Source organism: Sapajus apella, unplaced genomic scaffold (genome assembly GCF_009761245.1).
Source record: "Sapajus apella isolate SASKATOON/1434 unplaced genomic scaffold, GSC_monkey_1.0 scaffold139, whole genome shotgun sequence".
In the NCBI taxonomy this organism is placed as follows: Eukaryota; Metazoa; Chordata; class Mammalia; order Primates; family Cebidae; genus Sapajus; species Sapajus apella.
Window position 1 is genome coordinate 752,696 of NW_022437079.1, and position 25,224 is coordinate 777,919.

At 48.1% G+C, this 25,224-nt stretch overlaps 1 protein-coding gene and 1 long non-coding RNA gene across 8 annotated transcripts in view; both read right to left on the reverse strand.

Moving 5' to 3' along the window:
* ARNT2 (aryl hydrocarbon receptor nuclear translocator 2) overlaps positions 1-25,224 on the reverse strand; it is a 189,027-nt gene that overhangs the window by 97,044 nt on the left and 66,759 nt on the right. For all 7 annotated transcript variants that reach the window (XM_032263864.1, XM_032263867.1, XM_032263866.1 and 4 more), the window contains exon 5: positions 24,234-24,447. In XM_032263864.1, coding sequence (XP_032119755.1) covers positions 24,234-24,447 — 214 coding nt within the window. The remainder of the gene's footprint in view (positions 1-24,233; positions 24,448-25,224) is intronic.
* Positions 13,893-15,957, reverse strand: LOC116540373. Its single transcript, XR_004264409.1, has 2 exons — positions 15,547-15,957; positions 13,893-14,506 (listed from the first exon to the last, which is right to left on the reverse strand). It is a non-coding gene; the product is annotated as an uncharacterized LOC116540373 (long non-coding RNA).

Sequence of the window (25,224 nt, forward strand, 5' to 3'; positions counted from 1 at the left end):
AATGGCTTACTTGTTTGGGTCATGCCTAGCTGGGTAATCTCTGTGTCTGATGGTCAATTGACTTGGAACTTTAATTACATAAGCAAAATCCCTTTGCAGCCGTACTTAGATTAGTGTCTGATTGAATAGCCAGGGGATGGGAACCTTAGGGACCCTTTTAGTATACTGCCCACATGGTCCCCAACATTCCTGACACTCAGGCAGATAGCGCGCCTCCTTTCTGGATTACAAACTTTGTGAAAGCAGCGAGCCAGGGGTTGAGTATCTGTGTCCCCCAGTCCAGGGTGCCTCACATACATACAGGGGTGTCCAACAGCTCTGTCCTGAATCACATCCACCCACTGTGGAAGCCAAGCTGTCACCACTGCACAGCGGCCCAACTGCAACTCCTTACGGGCTCCTATGGATGCCCCGTGTGTCTCTTTTTTCTTGTTGTCAAAAGAATCCTTGAGGATTTAGGACTAAGACTTTTCTCTACAAGTAATTCCACCCTCAATCCTAACAGAGCATTTTCCTTTGGCCGTAGGAACCCCGAGCAGCTTCCAGAAGCTGAGCTCCTAACATCTCCTCAACAACTAGGAGGCTATAAACACAGGTCCTCCCCAGTAACCTGGGCCACTTATCAGCTAACACATCTCCTCTTTCCTGGTTCCATATCATTATCCAGGCAGGAAAAGGCTGGTGACAGCCAATGAATGGCAGGCTGTATGTATCCCACCGGCGAGTTCAGAACTATTCATTCACTTACCTATCACTAATTCAGAACTTTACAGCACTTGCGCCTGGAAAAGGTTTTTAAGAAAGGACGCACGGTTTCACGGCAGCGACCAAATGCAGCTTCCTTACCAGCCGGAGTTACCGGCTGTGTTAAACTCTACCCACCCAGACATGTGCTGAGCAACTTCTCCCATTCCACACAAGATATTCACAGCTCAAGCTGGGAGCAGGGAGGAGCGTGCTGGGCACGTGGCGAATTCACACAGGAATGCACTACAAAAGACAGCCCAGTCCCACTCCTTGGCATGGGAATAGGTCACAGTGCAACAGATTTTTTTTTTTTTTTTCAAAATAATATTATCAAGAGAGGACGCGTGAAAGCTCACAAAGGTCTAGAGGTTGGGTAGAGAGCAAGCATCTATTAACTGACTCTATGCAACAGAAATTGCAAAGTGCAAGCCGCAGCACTTCGCAAAGCGGCTCCCAGAGTAGGGGACACCGCTCCTATTTAACTATGCAACCGACTCAGCTGGGGCTAGAGGAGAAGTCTGCACAAAGTGTGAAGGCAGCACAGAGCAGAGAGAGAGAGAGCTTCCTGTCGGAGACAGCAGCCTGCATAGCAGGGAAAGGTTTCTCCCAGAGGAGGTGCTAAAGGAGCCTGAGAGAGATGGAGCTGTAAGGGATAGGATGCCCCGGGCTAAGGGCTCAGAGCAAGGTGTGGGGAAAGTGGAGGGAGGGGTCTGAGAATAGGACAAAGTCCTGTCTAGCTGGAGCGCCACAGGGAGAGGGGCTGGAAAGGTGGGCGCGGTCCCAACGGCAGGGCACAGAGCCCCAGGAAGGCAGATGCAGAAGCAAACAGCAGAGTGCAGCCCTCAAGATGGCTCTATCTGTCACACAGGCAGGAAAGCCAGAGACAGAAATGTGTTCCCCACAAACCCATCCAGCCCTTCCTGCTGTCGGCCATGAATACTGAGTAGCTCTGCAAAGGCCACATTCCATTCTAAAGGCAAAATTTCTACTTCCCGGAACTGCCTGGGGACCTTCATATGATTTGCACTTTAAATATATGAATATCAATAATTTAGATTTTGGAAGCAAAAACTTGTAAGATCAGGATTCATGTCCAACACTCAGGGAGAGAGAGACACCTCAAGTTGGCGCCTGAGTCTCCAGCCATCTGGGGAGACGTCTCCTTCCATGAACACAAAGAATGTACTGGAAGGAAGGGAGAGCTGGCAGCAACTATCACGTTCACTGAGCAGAAGAGGCTCCTGCTGACCCACAGAGGGAAACTGTTTTCAGACAGTAAGAATAGGTTTCTGGGAACCATCCCCCTCTGGGCCCTCTTGCCCTCCTGAGCAAGGAAGATGGCAGCTGGGGTTTGGGTTAGAACTCAGATTAGAATCTGTGGCCATGGAATCAGGAGAGGAAAAAAAGGCTCACAGGGGTGGGGGCGCCTGATTAGGTCTGGCAAAATGGACTCAGCCCTGCAACTAATAGGCCATGCAGATGCTCAGAAGAGCCTTCCTGCCAAGCAGTCTGTTTGCATGTCAATCCCTTTGTCCCTGCACCGTACCATCTGGGGAAGGTGCTAATGAGACGCTAACTAGGCAAGGAGCAGGCAGCAGGATGGCACAAGGAGGGCAGCAAAACTCAGCAGAGAACCTCCAAGAGATCATCATCTCCTGAGCAAGGAAAAGACCAAGACTGGCACATTTGGGGTCAGTCCATACCAAGGGGCAGAAAACTCCAACATGAATGACAGGCCACACCACCTCTCCCATCTTAACAACCAGGCTCTCAAGGCTCTTAAAAGCCCCAACACTTCACAGACTTTTCTCGCATTCACATTCTCAATATGATGTGGGATCACGGGGCACCGCCTGCTGTGGCCTCCTGTTCTGCTATTCATTATAAAATCATCATCCCACCACCCCCCTCCCCACCCCATGGCCGGCACCTCTTCTGCTATTCCATCAGTAGACAAAAGTACAAATTCTTCATCCTGTTTAGAATATGCTGAAGTGTGACTTAAAGAAATACATTCCTCTTGGGGTATCATGCTACAAAAATGCCAGAAATGCAAGCCTGAGGGGTTTGATTTTAACGGTGAATGATGAACTCTCCTTGGCTATGGAAAGGCAGCTCAGTGGATGGCAGGAGACCAGGCTGACATGCAGTTCAAGAAGGCAATTTCAAGTCGTGCCTTCCCCCCTTCGCAGTTTGCTAATGAAATGATTTTACAAATACAAAAATAGCAGGAAAAACCTGCTCTCGTGAAGAAATACAGTAGAAGAGGGGCCTTAAAATACATAGAGAATCACTGAAATACTTCTGCAGAAAAACAGCACACCTGGAATGCACTGGAAGTGGGTATGAGGAGCCTATATGTCTTAGTTCCTTTTGTGTTGTGATAAAGGAATACCCGACGCTGGGTAATTTGTAAAGAAAGAAGTTTACTGGGTTCATGGTTCTGCAAGCTGTACAAGAAGCATGGCACCAGCATCTGCTTCTGGTGAGGACCCCACGAAGCATCATGGCAGAAAGCAAAGCAGGGCAGGAGTGCCAAATGGCAAGAGGGGGGGCAAGACACGGAGAGGAGGAGGGGTGCCAAGCTCTTTTAAACAAACAGCTCTCAGGTGAACTAACAGAGTGAGAAGTTACTCATTTCCAAACGGAGGGCACCAGGCCATTATAGTGAGGGATCTGCCCTTATGATCTAAATATCTTCCCCCAGACCCTACCTCCAACACTGGGGATCCATTTGCGACATGACATTTGGAGGGGACGACCATTCAAACCGTATCACCACAGTTCAACAAATACGAGGGAAAAACCTGCCTGGGAAGGAATTGGAAGAATTCCCTACTAGAAGTTTCCAAACTCCAAGCAGGAGGAGAGGAACAGGAAATCAGGAAGCAGGAAACAAGTGGCCTAGGATATACTCACAGGGAGGCCAGAGCCAGAGCCATCATACCTCCCTGTCTTAACGCAGCCAACCCGCTGCATAAAGAAGAGGAGGGGCTGCCGCAGCCTGCTTCTGAGGCGCAGCGTTCCCTTTAAAGGAGTGGGCATGGCCCTACTAACTTCAGGTGACAGTGACAAAGGCACAGGTCGCCTCGGCTGCAGCTACCAGACAGCTGTACACAATCCGGGAAAAATCAGAGCAAATACCCCCCACTTGCTATGGTTTGAACGTGTCCCCCGAAGCTCATGTGTTGGAAACTTAATCCCCAATGCAAGAGTGTTGAGAGGTGAGATCTTTAAGAGATGATCAAGTCATAAGGGCTCAGGAGGGCAGAGCAAGCTTGGCCATTCTTGCTGTCCTGCTCTCACTCTCTCTTGCTTGCTCGCTCTTGTTCTCGCTCTCTCAGTCTCTTGCCTTCCACCATGGGATGGCATGGCACGATGGCCCCTGCCAGATGTCAGAGCCATGGTCTTGGACTTCCCAGCTTCCAGAACTGTGAGCCAAATAAGTTTCTGTTCATTATAAATTAATCAGTCTGTGGTATGCTTTTATAGCGGCAGTAAACAGACTAAGACACCAAGAAACAGAAAGAACGCAGTATGCTGAAATGCTAAGTCTCAGCAATATTTGAGAAAATCTTTTATAAATAAAAAGAAAATAATCTTGGACCAAGAAAGATTGCTTTTAGATGAAAAACATGATTTTAGCATTGAACATCCAAATGGAGGCAATAAATAGTGATGCTGCTAAAAATTGAATCAACAAATTAAAAGAAACCTTTAGAAATTCTCCCAGAGGTCACACACACACACACACACACACACACACACACACACACACACGCAAAAGGGAAAGGAGGTAAATATAATATGCAAAAGGCTAAGATTCCTAGATGAGAGAGTCAGGCAATCCATCACAGGAATTTGAGAACTGAGCTGACAGAGACAGAGGAGAGGCATTCAAATTATCATAAGGACCTCTGCTTCCAATCAAGTAACGGGCCAGATTGACTTTCCCTTCTGAAACCATTAAGCACTCAACAAAATCTGCAGAACAATAGCTCGTAAACATTGGACATCAGGCAATGAAGGACCCTGAGAGACTGGAAAAGAAGAACAAAGTTGGAGGACTAACATTATCTGGTTTGAAAATGATAAAGCCGCAGTAATCAAGACACTCTGAGCCAGGCACGGTGGCTCATGCCTGTAATCCCAGCATTTTGGGAAGCGGAGGCAGGAGGATGGCTTGAGCCCAGGAGTCCGAAATCAGCCTGAGCAACATCAGACCTTGTCTCTACAAAGAATAAAAAAAATTAGCCAGACGTCGTGACGCATGCCTGTAGTCCCAATTACTCAGAAGGCTGAGGTGGGAGAATGACTTCAGCCTGGAAGGGCAAGGCTGCTGAGAGCTGTGATGGCGCCACTGCGCTCCAGCCTGGGCAACCAAACAAGACCCTGTCTAGAAAAAAAAAAAAAAAGACACTCTGCATAAACAGAATAGCACAGAGTCCAGAAATAGACCTACACCTGTGTAGATAACTGGTGTGCAAACGCAATTCAGCAGAGAAATAACTGTCTTTTCAATGAAAGCACTGTGATTCAGATGAGAGATTAAAAAACAAAACAAAGTCAAAAAATCAAAGATTCTGAAACAACTGAATATGCCTATGCTAAAAAAAAAAAAAAAAAGCCTGCCCTGAGAAGTAAATGAGATGTATCCATGAAGTCATTTCACATAGTATGTAAATATTAGTTCCCCTTGGATCTACCCCCAAAAACCATTTCCCTTCCAGCAACCAGAACGGCCTTTATGTATGAAAATGCAAATTGGATCAAGTTAACATGTTTTCAGGGACTGCTTCTTACACCAAGAGTAAATTCTAAGTGCATAATGGTTCTCTGTGGCTGTTCCTGGCCTGACCTTTCCCCCTCATCTCACTGCATAGCTGATATGGTTTGGCTGTGTCCCCACCCAAATCTCATCTTGAATCCCCATGTGTCATAGGAGGGACCTGGTGGGAGGTAACTGAATCATGGGGGCAGGTCTTTCCCGTGCTGTTCTCATGAGAGCGAATAAGTCTCATGAGAGCTGATGGTTATGAAAAGGGGTTTCCCTGCACAAGCACTTGTCTCTTTGCCTGCCACCACCCATGTAAGACGTGACTTGCTCCTGCTTGCCTTCCGCCATGATTGTGAGGCCTCCTCAGCTTTGTGGAACTGTAAGGCCATTAAACCTCTTTTTCTGCCGGGCGCAGTGGCTCAAGCCTGTAATCCCAGCACTGTGGGAGGCCGAGGCGGGTGGATCATGAGGTCAAGAGATCGAGACCATCCTGGTCAACATGGTGAAACCCCGTCTCTACTAAAACTACAAAAAATTAGCTGGGCATGGTGGCGCGTGCCTGTAATCCCAGCGACTCAGGAGGCTGGGGCAGGAGAATTGCCTGAACCCGGGAGGCGGAGGTTGCGGTGAGCCGAGATCGTGCCATTGCACTCCAGCCTGGGTAACAAGAGCAAAACTCCGTCTCAAAAAAAAAAAAAAAAACAAAAAAAAAACACCTCTTTTTCTTCCCAGTCTCAGGTATCTCTTTGTCAGCAGCATGAAAACTAACTAATACAATGACCTTCCTCACTTCCCCAGACCCAACAATACCTTTCCTGCCCCACAGCCTGTTCACATGCTATTACCATGGCTGGGAAAGCTCTTGATCCCACTCCCCCACCGCCCCACAGATTGCTAATTCCCGTTCATGTCCTTCCATTTTGATCCCAATCACATCCTGTCACTTCCTCAGAGGCATTTCCCTGCTCCACTCTCCCCACTGCCTCTAACGTGTAAATTAGGGTCCCTTCTCCTGTCCCATAGCCTCCTGTTCTTTTTCTTCAGAACATGCCACCAATTTAACTCTATATTCATTATATAATTGCTTGTTTGTCCATTTCCTGGGGTAAAGCTCCATGATGGATGGTAACCACAGTTTCATGCATTGCTGCATCTTCCGTTTCTAGCGCAGTGACACATGCTGATAACTACCTGTTGACTTAAAATAAGACATGCAATTCGCCTCCCATAAAGGTTTTCCCCCTTATCAGTGAAGGCCTGATGGCCAAGCCCTAGTGGCTGCCCTCAATCTTGGGCCAGGCTGTGGGCAGTCCCAAGGAGAGATGGGACTGTGGGGTGGGGCCCACATCCACACAGAGGGGGTGGGGCCCACATCCACACGGAGGGCCTCTGCATTGTCAGGTTATTTGGGTAAGCTTCAGCCGCTCTGGTGGCCAGCCTGCGGCCGGCTCCACTCATTCAGCTGCTGGACACTTCTTCCATGGGCTGCAGTAGACATTGCAGACGTCCCACCCAGATCCCGTGGATCTTATGCACCAGTTTGACTGCTGGGTCCTCCCCTAGCTGCTGCACATTCTTCAGCTGATGGCTCACGCCTGCATCTTCTCCAGAGCTTCTCCCTGAAGCCGCCTGGACTGAAGTTGTCTAGGAGTCACACCCGCTCCTCAAGACCTGTGACCAATAACTGACTAGGACAGGGTTGCAAAAACCCACTCCCTTGCCTCAAGGAGGGACTGACTCTGTGTGCAACTTACACTCCCCAGCTTCATCCCCGTGGATCAGGTTGAAGCTAGACTCCCCAGAACCGCGTCTTTGCCTGGCTTCTCTTCTGACCCATCCTGACCTATCCAGCTTCTGTCTCACCACTTTCTCCTGAGAGTGCTCACAAAAATGTGTGCATGAATCCCTGACCAGTCTTCACGTCTTGAGAATACCACCTAAGACAAAGGTGCCTTCAGTGAGGAATATAAAAAGGTGACAAGCATTTACAGAGTACCCAGGCTGTGCCAGGCACCATCTCGGGCACCAACCTCCTACCAACACTGATGAGGAACTGGAGGCTCAGGGAGGATCCCTGTACCCTGTCCAAGATCACCCAACTGGTCAGCGGGGAAATGAGGACTCAAACCCAGGCTAAGAGTCCATGCCCTTAACTCCCCACCACGGCAGTCAGTGAGTCCACACATCTGCTGATTCCCAGCCCTACCAAGCAACATGAGCTGTGCTGTCTAAGGTGATGGCAGGGATTACTGAGGGTAACTTCAACCTTAGTGCAAGTGCACTATTCCAATGTAGAAAGGGCTATCTTCTGAGGTGGCCAGCTCCGCCACTGCAGGTATTCAAAAGGAAGCCAGTGGCCACTTCACAGGCCTGGTATGGAGGGAGTTACAGAACTGAAAGAAGAGTCAGCCTGTGTGACCCTCATGATATAGAGCCCTTGTGAGTTCATGTCCTTAGAGTGCATGCACTTAGCTCAAGGTTAAAGAATGGAATTGTAAATAGCTCACTGGAGAGTAGTTTATGTCATCGCCCAAACGGAGAATACTGAAAGCCATCTATCAGATCACTGCCTGGGCAAACGACGGGCCAGGAGGTTTGCATTGGAGCAGAAGAAAAGAATCTACAAAAATAAAGGGAAAACTGGATGCAGATGTTTTCCTCAATTAGCTTCTACTAAAAAAGCAATAAACAGGAAAGATCAGTGCTATCTGTGCATTTTTATTTAGCCACGTGGCATGAGTCATGACATTTCAGAGGGAAACGTGTCTGTCTTTGGTGAAGCTAAAGGAAACTATTTTATTTTCTTGATCATGCTGGAGTTTTTGCAACAAAGCTATTTTTAACCAAAGTATTACAAAATATGACCATCACGTGAGACGATTACTGAAATCTAAATCATACCACCAAGAAGCAGTGATTCAATCTGTCTTTTCAAGCATCACAAAGTAACTCAAAATAATTATATCTGCCTAAAAAAATACTACTTCTAGGTTATTTTTGTTGTAGTTTCCTGTTATAGAAGGAAGAAAAAAGTCTTTGTCAATTGACTTCCTGAACATCAAAGTTAGGATAAAAGATACTTCATTAGGAAATCAAGACTTTTTGAAAGAAGACTTAAAATGCCAAGTGCTGCACATTTTTCAGTTGTGTTGCTGATTACATTTTTAACATTCTCGTTTTTGGTGGTAGTAAATTAAGAAACTATCTTCCTGAAATTGATCTCCTAGATAAAAGACAAATTAGGTTGTATTATTTTATTTTATTTTATTTTATTTTATATGCGTGAGTTTTTTTGGCAGGGGTCGCATTGGGGAGCAATAGTGGGACCACACTGGAATCATCATGTGAAAAGACAGATGCCTGAACTTCATCATCGTATACAGTCAAGTTCACAGAAATGGAGTGGCGTCCTGGCATCTGAATTTTTAAAAGAACCAACAGAATTCTTATGCACCCTGAGGCTGAGAACCACTGTTTTAAGGGCTTGGAATTTAAAAAACTTATCTACAAAGCTGTAATAAATGTTTTTCAGGCGTCATTTGTGTATGCCTTGTTTCAAGAAAAGCCATGATACAAAAATGAAAACGTAGGAACCAGTCTTCAGGAGGTGACTTTCAGTGTTATAAAGAAGCACACCAGTGTTACATGGATAAAGCTCTGCATGAATTTAAAGCAAGATTTTGCATTCTAAAGTCGATTCCATACATTTCTGATGAGATGGAAAATATGTATGTTGAGCCACTGAAGAGAACTTTAACATCCTACTCCCTCTTCATCCAGGACAGAGACGCACTGTTATGGTGAGCTGGGAAACGCCTGGATCCTGAAGACCACCCCTCCCTGCTTCTCAAACCTAACCTCCGGATTCCCAGCTCAGACAGAGGCTGGAGAGCTCCCTCGACCACAGAATCTTGTTTAGAGGGAAGCAGCTTGTTCTCTAATGCCAAAGGGGAAAATCCAGTTGGATGTGTAAAGAAAACGCACACAAGGTTCACAGTGAGGGCTTTTCTACTTGTATCCCCGCTGGCCTCCCTGATTCCCTGTAAGCCCTGTGCTCATGAGGCTGTGTCCTCTCAGTTACTTCTCATACAAAGAAATATTTACCATGCACAGAAAATCCAGTCATTCAGTGACATTAATGGGCAAGTCTCTTCCAGCCTTGCCATGCCCAGGTAGGCTTCTGTTTTAGATCCCTTCCCTAAGAAGTTGTTTCCCTGAAAAAAGCATGATAGGTCCACAGACCTGGAAGACAACGTCAAGAAGAGGAAGGAGGCTGGTGAGGGGACGGGTGCCCTGCTTTGTTTCAGGGTGCAATGATAAAGGAAGCCCCTGGAAATGCAGGCACAGTGGTCAAGCACCCGCCAGCTAAGTCCAACATCTGGAAACGGAACTTGTACCTTGCAGGCTGCCAGAGCCAGGCCTGAACGGGTGAAGTGTCAGTCACAGACTATGTCCTGAGCTGGGGGCCAAACTTCTCAACTCCTAGATGTACCTCACTCAGTCCCATCTCCCTGCACCCTCTCCTGCATCGGTTCCTGGCCTGGACCCCTCTATGACCCCCATCTGAACCCACCCTCAGCGTGGCGACCTACCACTGCTCTCAGCACAAAGCAGCCCTAACCTCGGCTCTGGGTTGTGCCTGGCTCTGCTGCTGTCCACATGGACAGCATGAAGGCGCAGGTCTGGCCCAGGGCATGGGGAGGTGGGCATAACTCAGGCATGAAAGGATGAATCAGGTCAGGACAAAGGCAGGCGAAGAGAGAGGGAAACCCAGGCTCAGGGCTGGGAGGGATAGAAGCAGGGAGAAATACAGCGAGGGTCAGCCCTGAAGAATTAAACTGCCTGTGTGGGTCTGCACAGTGACCGAATTCCAAGCCCTGCCATATCAGGGAGGTAAGGAGAGGAAGAGGGGGAAATGCTGCTCTGTCCCACCTGGGGTGGCTTCAGCCTATTTCAGATGGATGAGGGGTGAGCATGAGTGACCCCATCTGGAAAGAAATGAAGAGGAATAGAGCAGGAAGATGAAGCAGAGGAATCGATACAGCAAGGCCCAACCTGCATCCACACTCACACCTGAATGGGAGCACGGGGCAAATCAAATCCACATTACCCACAGCCTGGAAGACCATTCCTGGGGCTGTATCCCTGCTGACTCACTGCATAGCTGATTAATGATGATAAAAAATCAATAGGCCAATCGCAGTGGCTCACGCCTGTAATCCCAGCACTTTGGGAGGCAGAGGCGGGTGGATCACGAAGTCAAGAGATCGAGACCATCCTGGTCAACATGGTGAAACCCCGTCTCTACTAAAAATACAAAAAATCAGCTGGGCCTGGTGGCGCGTGCCTGTAATCCCAGCTACTCAGGAAGCTGAGGCAGGAGAATTGCCTGAACCCAGGAGGCGGAGGTTGCGGTGAGCCGAGATCGCGCCATTGCACTCCAGCCTGGGTAACAAGAGTGAAACTCCGTCTCAAAAAAAAAGAAAAAAAAAATCAACAGCAGTGAGTATTCCTACCTCCCAGCAGGGCACACTGAGCACATTCTGCATTGTACCCAAGTTCATCTACAGAAATAAGCTGGTGGGTCCAAAGGGATCCATCAGTGAATGCATAAGTATCAAAGGAAGCAGTGGATTTAGGGGCTCCAGTCAACATGACAAGTCAGGGATGCCGAGGAGGTGCCTCTCATCCTCCCCGCCGTTAAACTCACTTCTAGTAGAAGAGATCCGACAATGAGAACAAAAGGCAGCAACAAGGTCACCAAAGACCCTAGCTATCAGCTTTTTTAAACACTATTTGCGTAAAGAACGAGAATGAGGGGATCCACTCCCTTGTTGGTTTCACTGCCTAAATATCTCTTGAATTTAACCACTTCCCTCCATCTCTGCTGTTACGAACTGTCCTGGGCGTTAGTGTCTCCCACCATGCCCTGCCCCAAATTCATGTCCACTCTCAGCCTGCGCCTGTGACCTTATTTGGACAGAGGGTCTTTGTAGACAGAATCAAGTTAAAATGAGGTCATACTAGATTAAGGTGGGCCCTAATTGAACACAGACGGGTATTCTTAGAAGAAGAGGGACATTTGGATCCAGAGACACAAAGGGAAAATGCCACGTTATGATGGAGGCAGAGATCGGACCGATGTGTCCACAAGGAATGACAAGGATTGTCGGCTACCAGCAGAGCTATGAGCGAGCCACGGATTGGGCTCTCCCTCAAAGCCTCCAGGAAGAACTGACTCAGCTGCCGGCACCTGGATTTTGGACTTCCGGCTTCCAGAATGGCAAGATAATACATTCCCATAGAGTTAAGCTGCCCAGTTTGTAGTAATTTGCTATGGCAGCTGGAGAAGATGATACTCCTCCCTAATCCAAGCCTGCATCAGCCCTTGTGAGGCTATCCTAGCATCCTTCTAATCTTGAATACCCCAAACCTGTCTGGTGGTCCTACGATGTGTTCTCCACTCTGTCAGCAGAGTGAGCGTTTCACATCTAACACGGATCCTGGGCTTCCTCTGGTTAAAATGCTCAGTGGTCTGCGATTGCTTTTGGAGTCAGCATCCGCTCTCCCCACCCTTCACCACCTCCTCACCTGGCTGCCTTCTGCTTCCTTACCAGTTCTCACCCAGTGTCAGTCACTCACAGGGGCCTTCTCCAACCTGCCCAGACATGCCCTATCCCGTGGTGTTTGTTCTCGTTAGCTTCCTGGCATTTTCCCTCCACACCTACCACAGTGTGTTAGGTGTGATTATCTCTTCGGTGTCTCTTTTCCTCACTAAACTGTCAACTCCACGAAAGCCAGGCCACATCAGTTTAATTTGTCACCAGATCCCCAGCACTTAGTACGGTGTCTTGCACAAAGTTAGTACTCACTAAATATGTGCTGGATGAATGGATGAATCAATAGAACAAAGACAGAGAAAACAGTAAGTGCCTCTTTTTTTGGTTATTGTTTTGTTTTATTTTGTTTTGAGATGGAATCTCGCTCTATCATCCAGGCTAAAGTGCAGTAGTGCAATCTCGGCTCACTGCAACCTCTGCCTCCCAGGTTTAAGAGATTCTCCTGCCTCAGCCTACCGAGTAACTAGGACTACAGGCACGCACCGCCACGCCTGGCTAATTTTTTCTATTTTTAATAGAGATGGGGTTTCACCATGTTTGCCAGGATGGTCTTGATCTCCTAACCTCGTGATCCGCCCTCCTCGGCCTCCCAAAGTGCTGGGATTACAGGCGTGAGCCACGCACCTGGCCTCCTCTTTCTTCCTTCTCCTCTACCTGGGCCTGCAATGGAGAGTCTCAAGCACACGTCACTGTTTTGTAAGGTGGCAAAACTGACAAAGATCAGGGCCTACCCATCTTCCCTCGACAACCATTCCAAAATCTTCAGACACATTTTAGAGAGCTAAGAAGACAAATAGAGCAGGGCAAGATGGAAAGTTAGGAAAACCATGGATCTATAGTAGGATTTAAATAGAATTTGCTGTTATTTAAAAAAAAATGAATGGACTCTCTACAATTCCCAAACACTATCATTAATACTATCCCATATGTCATTGCATGCCTGCTTCAAAGCAGCTCTGTAAGTGACGCATCGCTGTCAGCATTTACAAGCCAGAAAGTGAGAAAACTGAGGCTCAGGGAGGTTAAGTCATTCACCCAAGGTAAAAGCCATGGACTGTAACTGTGCATCTGACTCCAAGTACAGGGATTCTTCCACTCTCCCGCTGCCTCCCCACAGCCTCATACACCCCCCACGACCACCACTCCTTAGCACACACGGCTGGTGGAACTCACTGTGTGCAGGCAGGTGAGCCTTCCAGCTAAAGTCTGCAACGTGTGCAAAAAACACCACTCTGACCCCTTTATCTGCTGTGACACAAGAGCGATAATGAACCCAGCAGCCCGGGCTGGAAATCTGTCCAGATTCATGGAATATCTTTCAACATAAAATATGAGAAAAAGACACAAACAGTTCAACAGCATCAGCCATGCTCTGCATGTCGTGAAGCAAAACAGGCAGGTTGCATAAATATTTAACAACGAGAAAGAACTGAACTGGCTCCAAAGGAACATCTGGGATAACAGATCTGAGGAGGCTCCGTTTTCTAGTGGGAAAGTCACTGTGAAGATACAAAAAACAACCAGCCAGCAATTCTCAGATTTCACTCTCACGTGCATTTACCAGGCACCTCTGGCAACTTACCCCAAATGGTTTTTCCGGCAGCCTAAGTGTTTACTACACAACTGGGCAATTTCCAAGGGGCCTAAGTCAAATAAACATGCTTTTCTTGCCATAAAAACACTTTATTTCTATTTCAAACAACAGAAACTCAATAACAGTGTTAATGGTTGAGATAAAATCAAGTGCCTTTTTTTTTTTTTTTTTTTTGCCACATTTATCTATGTTACCTAATATGGCAGAAATGGACTGCTAAATGTGTTCAGATTCAGATTCTGGCATTAGTCCAAAGACTAAGTTTGGGTAGTCCAAAGAAAATAAACCATATATTTGAAAGTACAGTTTTTATGAAGTTACCTTCATGACTGACACTTGGAAATGGGCCATCTTCTTCCAGAACTGATACCCTGGTGGGGGGGGGGACTGTATCGTTCACAGGACCCCTGTGGGACCAATTATCTGCCTGACATTCTTCCACTGAAGGACTCAGCCACATGGCTGTGTCCAACAGTCTGTCCTTGCCCTCTTTTGCAAAGTGTCAGGAAGAAGGCCCAGCTGCCTTGGGTAGGCTGAGGATGCATGTTGACAACTGGCAGCGATTTTCCCAGGCACACACGTTCCAGGAGGTGCATGCTGTCCCTTGCGGCATCGGCGTCACGTATAACTGCATTTCTTCCTGCTCTAGCCTGGGTTTTCCCAGGGTGACAGGATGAGCACGCTAGCAGCTCCACGCTCTCCTCCTGTTCCACAGTGGAGGGTGCCTCCTGCTGAACCTGCAAACTTTGTGCTGACCCCGGTGGAGAGCTGGGGATGCACAGGCTTGCGCAGTGAGGTTCCCAAGGTTGCTACAGGCTGCTATGCTGCCACACACGTTTCCCATGCCCAGTCAGCCTCTGCCCTAGATAGTAAGCTAGAGGGCACAGCATACCCACAGAGCCAGTCTTCTAGCTGCTCCTGGTCTGTCACCTGAGGGCTGTGCAAACACAGGTTGGCAGTTGAGTCACTGGGACAGATCTGATCACTTCATGCCAGTCCTGGCTACCAAAGGATGCCCTCGACCCAGGCTGCTGCAAGCAGCCCCAGCATAATCACTATTTGCTAATTCTTTAGTTCAGCAGTTCTCAAACTATAATGTGCATCTAAGTATATAAGTTCCTGGAATTCCTATTAAAATGTACATCATGATTCAACAGGCCTGGGATGGGACCTGCAATTCCACATCTCTAAGAAGCTCCCTGCACCTCACATATGCAAGTACAGTGTCTCCACGAAACCCACATAACAGAGCTTACCAGGGTTCATCTCCCAAGTAAACCCAAACAAACATGTGCATGGACTTCTACGATTAATAAGACATTTCACAAAGTCATAGATTCCCCATCTTTCTGAGGAGGAAAGCTAAACTCGGAGATCAAAGAGCTTGGCAAAGCCAAGAATAACAGCAGACTCAATCCAGATGACTTGATAGGGAGTCCCACGATGGTTTCACTAAGGCAGTGGTTCTCAAACTTTAATATGCATCACAATGACTTGAAAGGTAGGTGAAAATACAGATCGCTGGGCCTTCAGGGCCTCTGATTCAGTGGGGGAGACTCTGCATTTCCAACAAATCCACAAATGATGCTCATGCATCTGGTCTAAGTACCACACTTTGAGACATGCTGCACTAGACTACACACGATCCCAGAGACCCCTGGGGCATCTGCCTTAGTCTTGGAGCTTTGATGCCATTCACCACTCATACGCCCAAACCCCACTGAACACTGTTCTGGCTCCTGGTGCCCCAGGGATACTGGGTCATGCCAAGGCTTTTTTTATATCCAGAGGCCCCAAAGGCAATAAACTTCTTTGTCATTGACTATGAACTCTACTCTGTAGCAGCTGTTTGGCCTCAGGTGTGTGACCCTGAAAACTTCTCCGTAACTTCAAGCCTCACGCTCCTGACCTGGGGAATGGGGCCAATAATCCCCATGCACAGGACCCCGATGAGGGCCCAGATGACAAACGGTTCTCAACCCTTCCTGTGCATCAAAACCACCTGGGGAAGGTTTAACAAAACACCAGTGCCCAGCTCCCTCCCCAAATCCTGGGCAAGTCTATTTATCAAATCTCCCCAGGTGATTAATGCTAATGTGCAACAGGGGTTGGCAGCCACCGAAGTAGGTAAACATGCTAGACAAATGCAAGATAATTGGCTGCGGCGGCTCATGCCTGTAATCCCCGCACTTTGAGAGGCTGAGATGGGAGCAGTGCTTAAGGCCATGCATTCGAGGCCAGCCTGGGCAAGGTGGCAAGACCCCATCTCTACAAAAAAATTTAAAAATTAGCTGAATGCAGTGACACCCACCTGTAGTCTCAGCTACTTGGTGAGCTGAGGTGGGAGAGATGCTTCAGCCCCTCCTGGGCTCAAGAGAGACTGCAGTGAGTTCTGACTGTGTCACTGCACTCGAGCCTGGATGACAGAGCGACACCTTGTCTCCACAAAAAAAAATTTTAAATTAGCCAGGCATGGTGGTGCACACCTGTAGTCCCAGCCATTTGGGAGGATGAGGCTGAAGGATTACTTGAGGCCAGAAGTTTGAGACCAACTTGGGCAATGTGGTGAGACCTTGTCTCTAAAAAAGTAAAATAATTAATTATAGCTATTAATATTTCACTGTTATGGTATTATTTATTTATTTATTTATTTAGAGATAGGGTCTCACTCTGTCACCTAGGCTGGAGTGTAGTGGCATGATCTCGGCTCACTGCAACCTTGACCTCTTGGGCTCAAGCGATCCTCCCACTTCAGCCTCCTGAGTACCTGGGGATACAGGTGCACGACCCCACACCCAGGTAATTTTTAAAAAATTTTTTGTAGAGGTAAGGTCTCACTATATTGCTCAGGCTGGTCTCAAAATCCTGAACACAAGCAATCCTCCTGCCTCAGCCTCCCAAAGTGCTGGGAGTACAGGTGTGAGCCACCCATCCAGCTGTTACGGCTTAATGAGAAGAATAAAAGCAACATGCACCGAGTGTCCCACAGATGTCTTCTCTCCCAGGCAGGCAGGGAGACTCCTCAGTGAATGCACCATCTTTAAACTCTCATGGAAAGGCAGCCTGATGAAAGGTATACAAGCAGAGCTGCAGAGCTAGCTGAAAATGGCTCCCTGGTGGGCTGTTCTCGTGAGCTGCTCTCTGTGTCCAGACCACAGCCCGGTCAAATCCTATGATCCAAGGCTGAAAGTATCTCTGGATTTCCACGAAGCTCTCAGGGAGATAGGAAAGCTTAATCACAGCTGATTGGGACATGTGAATCATGCACAGGAACTTTCCAGCCAGACCCCTCGGGGACCAATCTGGCTTGGGCTCTCTGCAAATTATCACGAAGAATCTGGGCTGGAATGGTTGGCAAATGGGAGTTCATTCATTCAACAACAGCTGGGGACTCTTACATATAGGTGATAGGGGAAGGAGAGGTGGATCACAAGGTAAGCTGCACCCCATGTGACCTTTCTACAGCCATGCAAGGCAGGTATTTGTCGAATGGATGAATAAACTAAGTAGTGACTGCAGAAAGAAAGAGAGAGAGAAGGAGAGAAAGAAAGAAGGAAGGAGAGAAGGAGGGAGGGGGAAGGAAGGAAGGGAGGAAGGAAGGGACGGAGGGGGAAGGAAGGAAGGGACGGAGGGAGGGAGGAAGGAAGGAAGAGAAGGAGGGAGTGAGGGAGAAGGAAGGAAGGAGGGAGGGGGAAGGGAGGGAGGGAGGGAGGGAGGAAGGAAGGAAGGAAGGAAGCAAGAGAGGGAGGGAGGGAGAGAAGAAGGGAGGGAGGTAGGAAGGGAGGGAGGAAGGAAGGAAGGAGAGAAGAGAGGGAGGAAGGAAGGAGGGAAGGGAGGGTGGGAGGGAGGGGGAGGGAAGGAAGGAAGGAAGGAAGGGACAGAGGGAGGGAGGGGGAAGGAAGGAAGGAAGGGACAGAGGGAGGGAGGAAGGAAGGAAGAGAAGGAGGGAGTGAGGGGGAAGGAAGGGAGGGAGGGAGGAAGGAAGGAAGGAAGAGAGGGAGGGAGGGAGGGAGAGAAAGAGGGAGGGAGGGAAGGAGGAAGGGAGAGAAAGAGGGAGGGAGGAAGGAAGGAAGGAAGGAAGGAAGGAAGCAAGCAAGAGAGGGAGGGAAGGAGGGAGAGAAGAAGGGAGGGAGGGAGGGAGGAATTTGGCCTTTTCTGGCACCCTCTTATGCTGTTGGACAGCTATATTTTCAAGTTATTTCCTACGCTGAACCATAATGCTGACCCAATTCTCTGAATGCAGGAAGAGTCCAGCAGAAACAGAGCCACGGAAGTGGAATGCAGGGAAACAGGCCAAATCAACCTTGCCTTGAAGCGTCCGTGGGTCATCCCTGTCCACATCCGCTTCCCAGCCTGGGCAGCCAGGCGGTCCCCACCCAGGGCAGTACTTGAGGTCACCCACAAGGCGCCTCCAGTTCTGCTCACCAGGATCGAGGCTCTCCAGAGTTCAACAGTCACAGGAGCAAACCTGGGAAAGGCCACCGGAAGGCACAAAGAATCTGCTCACTCTGCGCTCTTCTGGGCGGCCCCTGCCCAGCCGCTTCTGCTGCTCCCTGCTGGCTCTCTGAACCCCACCTCTTGGGCATATCCGGTTACAGTCCCAGGCTCTGCTATCACCTGGAATGCCCTGGGCCTCTCCTCTGCTCCTCTCCTTCCCTGCAGAGAGCTGGGGCTCAGGCCACTCAGATATCCACAATCATTAATTCTGGGGCCCTTCCCTGGCACCACTTCCATCTGATCCTGGCGCCTCCAGGTCTGACATCTTGAGCCCCTTCTGAGCTCAAGAGAGGCTGCTATGATTGTGCCACTGCACTCGAGCCTGTGTGACAGAGCGAGACCTTGTCTCTACAAAAAAAAAAAAAAAATTAAAAATTAGCCAGGCGAATTTAGCTCCATCTTCTATTGAGAATCCCATAACCCGAACATCCAAGCATTCCTGGTGAGAGGAAAGGGCACTTTCCATTCTGCAGACCACGCATCGTTCCCCATAAAGAGCCCCTCCAACACCACCAAGGCTGGCTCTCCTCAGCCAGTGCCTGCCTGCCCACCATCTCTTCCTTCTTTCAGTGACAGCATCTGACTTCCTCCGAGAGGGAATCTTATCTTCCTAACTTCTGAATCCAAGTGCCTTGGGTGGAGAGGTAGTTTGACCTCACATCCTGGTTCAGTCTCCCTGGCCATCAGGACCGGCCAAGGGCAGAGCAGGTGGACCAATATGAGCCAGAGAGCCAGGCCTGGGATGTCTGCTGCAACCACCGCATGAAGGCACCCACGTTCTGCTGGTGCTGTGGGAGCCAGGAAACTGTGAGCCCAACGCATCTAGTAAACACCTTTGTTGCCATGTGAGGAGAGCCTTGCTGAGAATCTGCCCTGCTCAGAGGAAAGCAAAGCCAGGAGATGGGGACAAAAAATGGTCCTCATTATTCGAGGTAGCTACGTCCTGTAGAGTTGCTGTGAACACTGAATTATCAAATATGGAACCAATGCTTCTAAGGGGATTCAGTTTCTGCAGACCTCTTGTTTATAACGTTCTTGTCCACTGATCAGTAAGTAATCTTGTTTTATGTGTGTTTCTTTCTGAAGATACCTATTTAACATATGTTGTTGATTCATTAACACTGAACTCACAGCCAACAGCATGGTAACTCATGCCCAAACAAAGCTCATCTGAAATGCCCGCTTCCTCTGAAGGCTCATCACACCCATCCCGGGCTGCGGAACACTAGCTTCAGCACAGCACTCAGGAACCATTTGAAACAGCGAAGTCACCAAGAAAAGACACACAAATGCAAAAAATGTGGCCCCAAATACAGCATGAAAAGGACACCTGTCCACAGTACGAGCTGAAATGAGGCAGAGGAAGCATCCCCTTGTTCAACCTCAGCTGGAAACATGCACATCAGGTGACTCCGTTTTTTTGCCGCTTGGCATGTGCCCACAAATACCACAAAAGCTCCATGAGCATTCACGTCTGGGGTCACAGGTAAGTTTTGCCTAGAAGGTGAATTGGTCAGTAGGAAATCCACAAATCATAAATACTGACTATTGTTTTGCTAGCCGTGTTCCATCACCTGGATCCTTCTATGCCTGAGGCCGGCAGTGCTCCTTTACACCAATTCTTTTTTCACTCAAGCCAGTTGGCAGGTGGTTTTATCAATTAAACCCAGGCTGGCTTTACAGCCTCTTTTCCGGAAGCACAGTCTCTGGAAGACGCTGGCTCCCCTACCTGGCCCTTTGAGGCCCCTACAATCCTCAGGGTCCTCAACATCCCAATCACCCCTACAAAGGGAAAGCTGGGCCCTCCCCAGGCAGTGTTTGTGGAGTTTCCCAGGTGTGTATCCAGTTCCTCAGCTTGAGATAGCCAATCCCTTTTGCCTGCCTGTCAAAACAAGTGTTTGAGCAGAGTGGGGCTCCTCTTTTGGTGAAAGTAAAGGCACTTAGCGGTGTCCACCTGTAACCACTGCTGATTCGAGTCCTGGGACACACTTTCTGGGTGGCTCTTGAGTTTCCAGGGCCAGTGCCATCCCTCTTCTGTGTGTGCTGCTCATCAGCAATGGAGCAGGTCCCCCGATCAGCGGGCAGCAAGGGCTTGGCCTCATGGCCCTGAGCCTTCGGCGTAGCTTCTCTTGGGTTTTTCACTAGTCCCCCCTCCTCCAATTTGCCTCCAATTCTTACATTGGTGGATGAGGCCTTGAGGAAAAGAGTAGAATCAGAGCTGGAAGGAGCCTTAGAAATTTCCTGGGTCAAGATAAGGAGAATGAGGGTCAGAGAAGAAAGAGTCGCTTTGCCAAGATCACAAAGTGAAAACCAGGACAAAAGCAGGGAGCTCCCAACTCCCTTTCCACTAGCAGTGTCACTGCTGTATGGTAAGGCTTCACCCATCCTCTCTCCATGTGGATGAATTCTAGTTTCATTCATAGACAAGTCAGATCCTGACACTGACCCACGTCGCTCCATGATGTTTCTAAAGAGACTGTATATAACTTTTCACCTACTCTTTATCACCATCCCGCCAGCTAGGAAAAAACTTAATTCAACAAAGAACTCCACCGTCACCATCACCCCAGATGCTGCAACTTCTTTGCAAGCACATTGATTTTCTGGGGTCCCCAAGCCAGCATGGGAGTCTGCAGGCCCCAGTGCAGTCAAGTTTCTTGTCCCATGCACATACAAACCTCCACACGTTCAGTACTGGTGACCCTGCAGGTCCAACAAATGAGACATCAAATCACTCTGAGAGAGTCCCAGAGGAAGGAGACTCCACTGGGGAAGGAGGTCAGGCTGCCCTAGTTAAGCCATCCCCACTCTAGCCAGCCTGCCTGGCTCCCTGCCTCGACACCCTTCCACCCTGACTCTCCCAAGGGGACCATGTCACCTCTTTCCAGGCCTAAAACCACATGAGTCCAGGGACAGGAGGGTTTCAGAGACTCTAGTCTAATAATTAAAGGCATTAAGTCACACATGAGGCCTTTTAATACAATTTTAAAATTACACCTACGCTTGGGCTGGTGACGTATGAAGCCCACTCTAGCCCTGTCCTGAGCACCAGGAAAACCCTAAAGCCTGTCTGAGTATCAGCCCAGTTTTAGGGAGCTCTTCCAAGCTCTCCCCCATGGAATCAACAAGGTTTGTTGTATGCTCTAGGAATGTCACATCACATCCTGGGACTGTAAGAGAGACCCTGTCCTCTCTTCCACCCTAAGAATAACAACTCACTTCTCCAGCCTCATCTCGTTCTTCACAAGAGGAGCCTGGCCAACAGGTGAGCTCAGAGGCCTGGCTCTTCACCTTTCACAGGGCCTTCCCTGGCATTCTAGAGGATGGCCTCCACTGCCCCAGTGACTCAGTGTCCACTCCAAGGACATTCCTGTCTAGATGTGGTTCACATCGCCTCTTTAAACCCTGCCAGGCACATTCAGACTTCACATGGACAGAAATGTCCACCCAGCTGTGATGAACCGGTTGGCTACACCCTTGGCCACAGCCAGACTAACCTTGACCATCACTTCCCTGGCAGCCGTCCCAGCTGGGTCTCCTGACCGGGTTTCCAAAAGCCACATCCTGTGGTCACATGTAGAAGTCTGGGAAAGACAGTACTTTCCAGAGAAGGTGATTTCAGCTGTCAAACCAACATTTCCTGGTTGGTTGATTTTTCCCTTTTACATCCCTGTCAAATTTTTAACTTTATAAGGTGTGTTCCCTTAGGATTTTCTATACGGAGTTTGCTAATTCAGGCAGGAGAATAGGGCAGCAGAGAGAGTCTTTCTGAGCCTATTTCAGCATTGCCGTTTCACAAGCACATCAGAGCTTACTGCCAGGAGACAAAGATGCTGTCCTCACACCTTCATTCTCTGTCTTCTCCCTCCTTTTATATATGTCTGATCACCAGCACTGGGAAAATTATTACCATCCTTCTGAAACAGCTGTACACCTCTCACTTTTAGCAACATCTGACTCAGTCTTATCATAAGTGTCATTATAGGTGGAATTGTGCTCCCGCTACAATTGGTATGTTGAAGTCTTAATCCCCAGTACCCAAGAATGTGATTGTATTTGGGGGACAGGACTTTTAAAGAGATCATCCAAAAAGCATGATGCTGATATCTGCCTGGCTTCTGGGGAGGCCTCAGGAAGCTTACAGTCATGGCAGAAGGTGAAGAGAAGCAGGTGTCTTACATGGTAGAAGCAGGAACAAGAGAGAGAGTGAGGAGGTACTACACACTTTTAAACAACTAGATCTTATAAGAACTCACTCACTGTCACGAGAACAGCACCAGGAGGGTGTTAGTAAACCATTCATGAAAAACACGCCCATGATCCAATCACCTCCCATCAGGGCCCGCCTCAACATTGGGAATTATAATAGAACATGACATTTGGGTGAGGACACAGATCCAAACCGTATCAGTAAGAAATAAATTTCTATTACTTAAAAGCTATTCAGTTGATCACATTTTGTTACAGCAGGCCAAATGGACTAGGACATTGAACGCTCAGCCTCCAGAACCATGAGAAAACACGTTTCTGTTGTTTAAGTAACCCATTCTGTGGTATTTTGTTACAGCATCCTGGGCTGACCACAATAAACACGCACTCACTAATTCATCAGGCTTCTGCTGCAGGCCTACTACGGGCAAAGCACTGAGTTGGACAGACACAAGGTAAGTGAGAATACAACAGCTCGTAATACGGCCAGGGAGAATGACAACACAAATACATCTGACATAGAGCGGAATGCAAATATTTTGGTATAATACTCTTACAACTCGTTTCAACAATGCGAATTTGTTTCAATGTGACTGACGTATTAAGGAACAAGCTGAGCATAATGTGAATTTTGCATTTGCTTATCTGTAAGATGAACATAGAAAGTTGCATCTAGCTGAACCGAGCCACATGGAAATACACCAGATTCACATACCTCAGACATCAGTCAGCTCTCTCGGTCCACAGTGTGTTATTAGCCACATTCAACCACATTTGGAGTTAAAACTCTCGTCAGATTTCACATGACTGTGCTACTACCATTTCACAGTAACATACAAATGAGCACAACTTCTGAGACTACCTCCATAAGCCAACTTTAGGTCATTTTCAAACTCAACTGCCATATGCATGGTAAGGTGTATGCCTTTCTTAACCACTTAATGTTAAAGCTGTGCTACCATTTATAATAGGTTTTCTTTTCTTTTTTTTTTTTTTGAGACGGAGTCTTGCTCTGTTGCCAGGCTGGAGCGCAGTGGTGCAATGTCGGCTCACTGCAACCTCCACCTCCTGGGTTCAAGCAATTCTTCCACCTCAGCCTCCCGAGTAGCTGGAACCACAGGCATGTGCCACCACGCCCAGCTAATTTTTGTATTTTTAGTAGAGACGGGGTTTCACCATATTGGCCAGGATGGTCTCAATCTCTTGACCTCGTGATCCACCTGCCTCGGCCTCCCAAAGTGCTGGGATTACAGGCGTAAGCCACCGCGCCCGGCCTATAATAGGCTTTTATGTTTGCTTTTATCTGACAACTTATTGCGTGTTGTGCTTCTAAAGTACTTTTTCTCCATAAACCCTAGAGTTTTTATTGCATGACTGTGTATACTGCAGTGATTTTTAGAAACACGTATGAGTAGAATTGACTATATTTAAACGTTTCAATAAGGAATGCGATTTCAGGTAACTAAGGCCTGGGTACTGAGTGTCTGTGGTCAGGATCAGATAAGCACATGCTTGCTGCATAAACTTCAAGCAGGGCATGTGGATCTGACTAATATGTCAACGACAGCCTCCAGTAGTAATGTACACTAATTGCAGGTAAAATACAGAAAAAGATGATGTATTAAGAATGGATTTTTAATGTTATCAAGTGAATGAAGTCATCACACAAGCGAAGTCAGATATATTCCCTCACCTTTAGGCAGCTTCTCACGGCCTCCCACTTCCTGGCCTGTTTACTAAAAGAATTTCTTCTAGAGACAGACAGCCTGATAAAGGGAGCTTCACTGACCTGTCATTGAGTTTTCTGAGGTGCACAGTTGCTCTCTCAGCTTCTCCACGTCATCAGGATGCACCTGTTCGTAGAGTGTGCTCCCAAACCACTCTGACTGGGGCTGGTTCAGAACAGGGGTGACAGAGTCAGACACGTAAATCACCCGTCCTGTCTCAGCAGCCACCACAAACAGAAATCCATCAGCTGCTTCAAGGATGAGATGCTTCAGTTCCTACAAAGAAAAGATTGTGATTGGCACAAATAAAGTGACAGACCCGGGCTGATTAAACTTTCTTATTAGGAATCTTCAATTTCCTTTATCTGCATATTTATTCTGGTACACAAATAGTTTGGGAAACAAGTGCTTTTTTACTGGAAAATAAGCTAGAAAAATGCACAAAGCTTGCCATCCCTAAGACACAGCTACTGTCCACACGGTCAGCCCTGTCTTCATTAGTCCTTTGTTGGGGAGAGAGAAAATTTCCAGGCTGGGGGATGGGAGAGCAATGAGTGATCACCAGAAGGTGCTGGGTTGCCAGAGGGTGAACAGCTTCACCACATACTGAAACTGCAGTCATGTCATTGGAGCAGACGGGCCCAACACATAGTGCTTGGCACAAAAGGTGCTGGATAGAAGGAAGGGGAAGGGGAGAAGGGAGAATGAAAAAGACCACGTGCCTCCCCACCCACAGCCTGCCACACTGAAAGTACGCTCTTGTTCCTTTTCTCTTCCTACATTTCTGAGCTGAATGCTGGGCGCTGGCTATAAGAGTATCCCCTTACATTTGCATTTCTGTCGGATTTCCAGAACTGACAATCATCAGCATCATCTCAAAAGACTCTCAGCACCATCCTGGGAGGCAGCAGGGCATGTGGTATTATCCGTATCACTTTACAATAAGAAGAGGTTAGGAGCGCCAACCGTGGGCTCACATTGATCCACTGGGGCCATGACTGTCATTGAAGGCAGGAAGGAAGCTGATTGGGTCCAGGAACGGGCAGCAGAGAG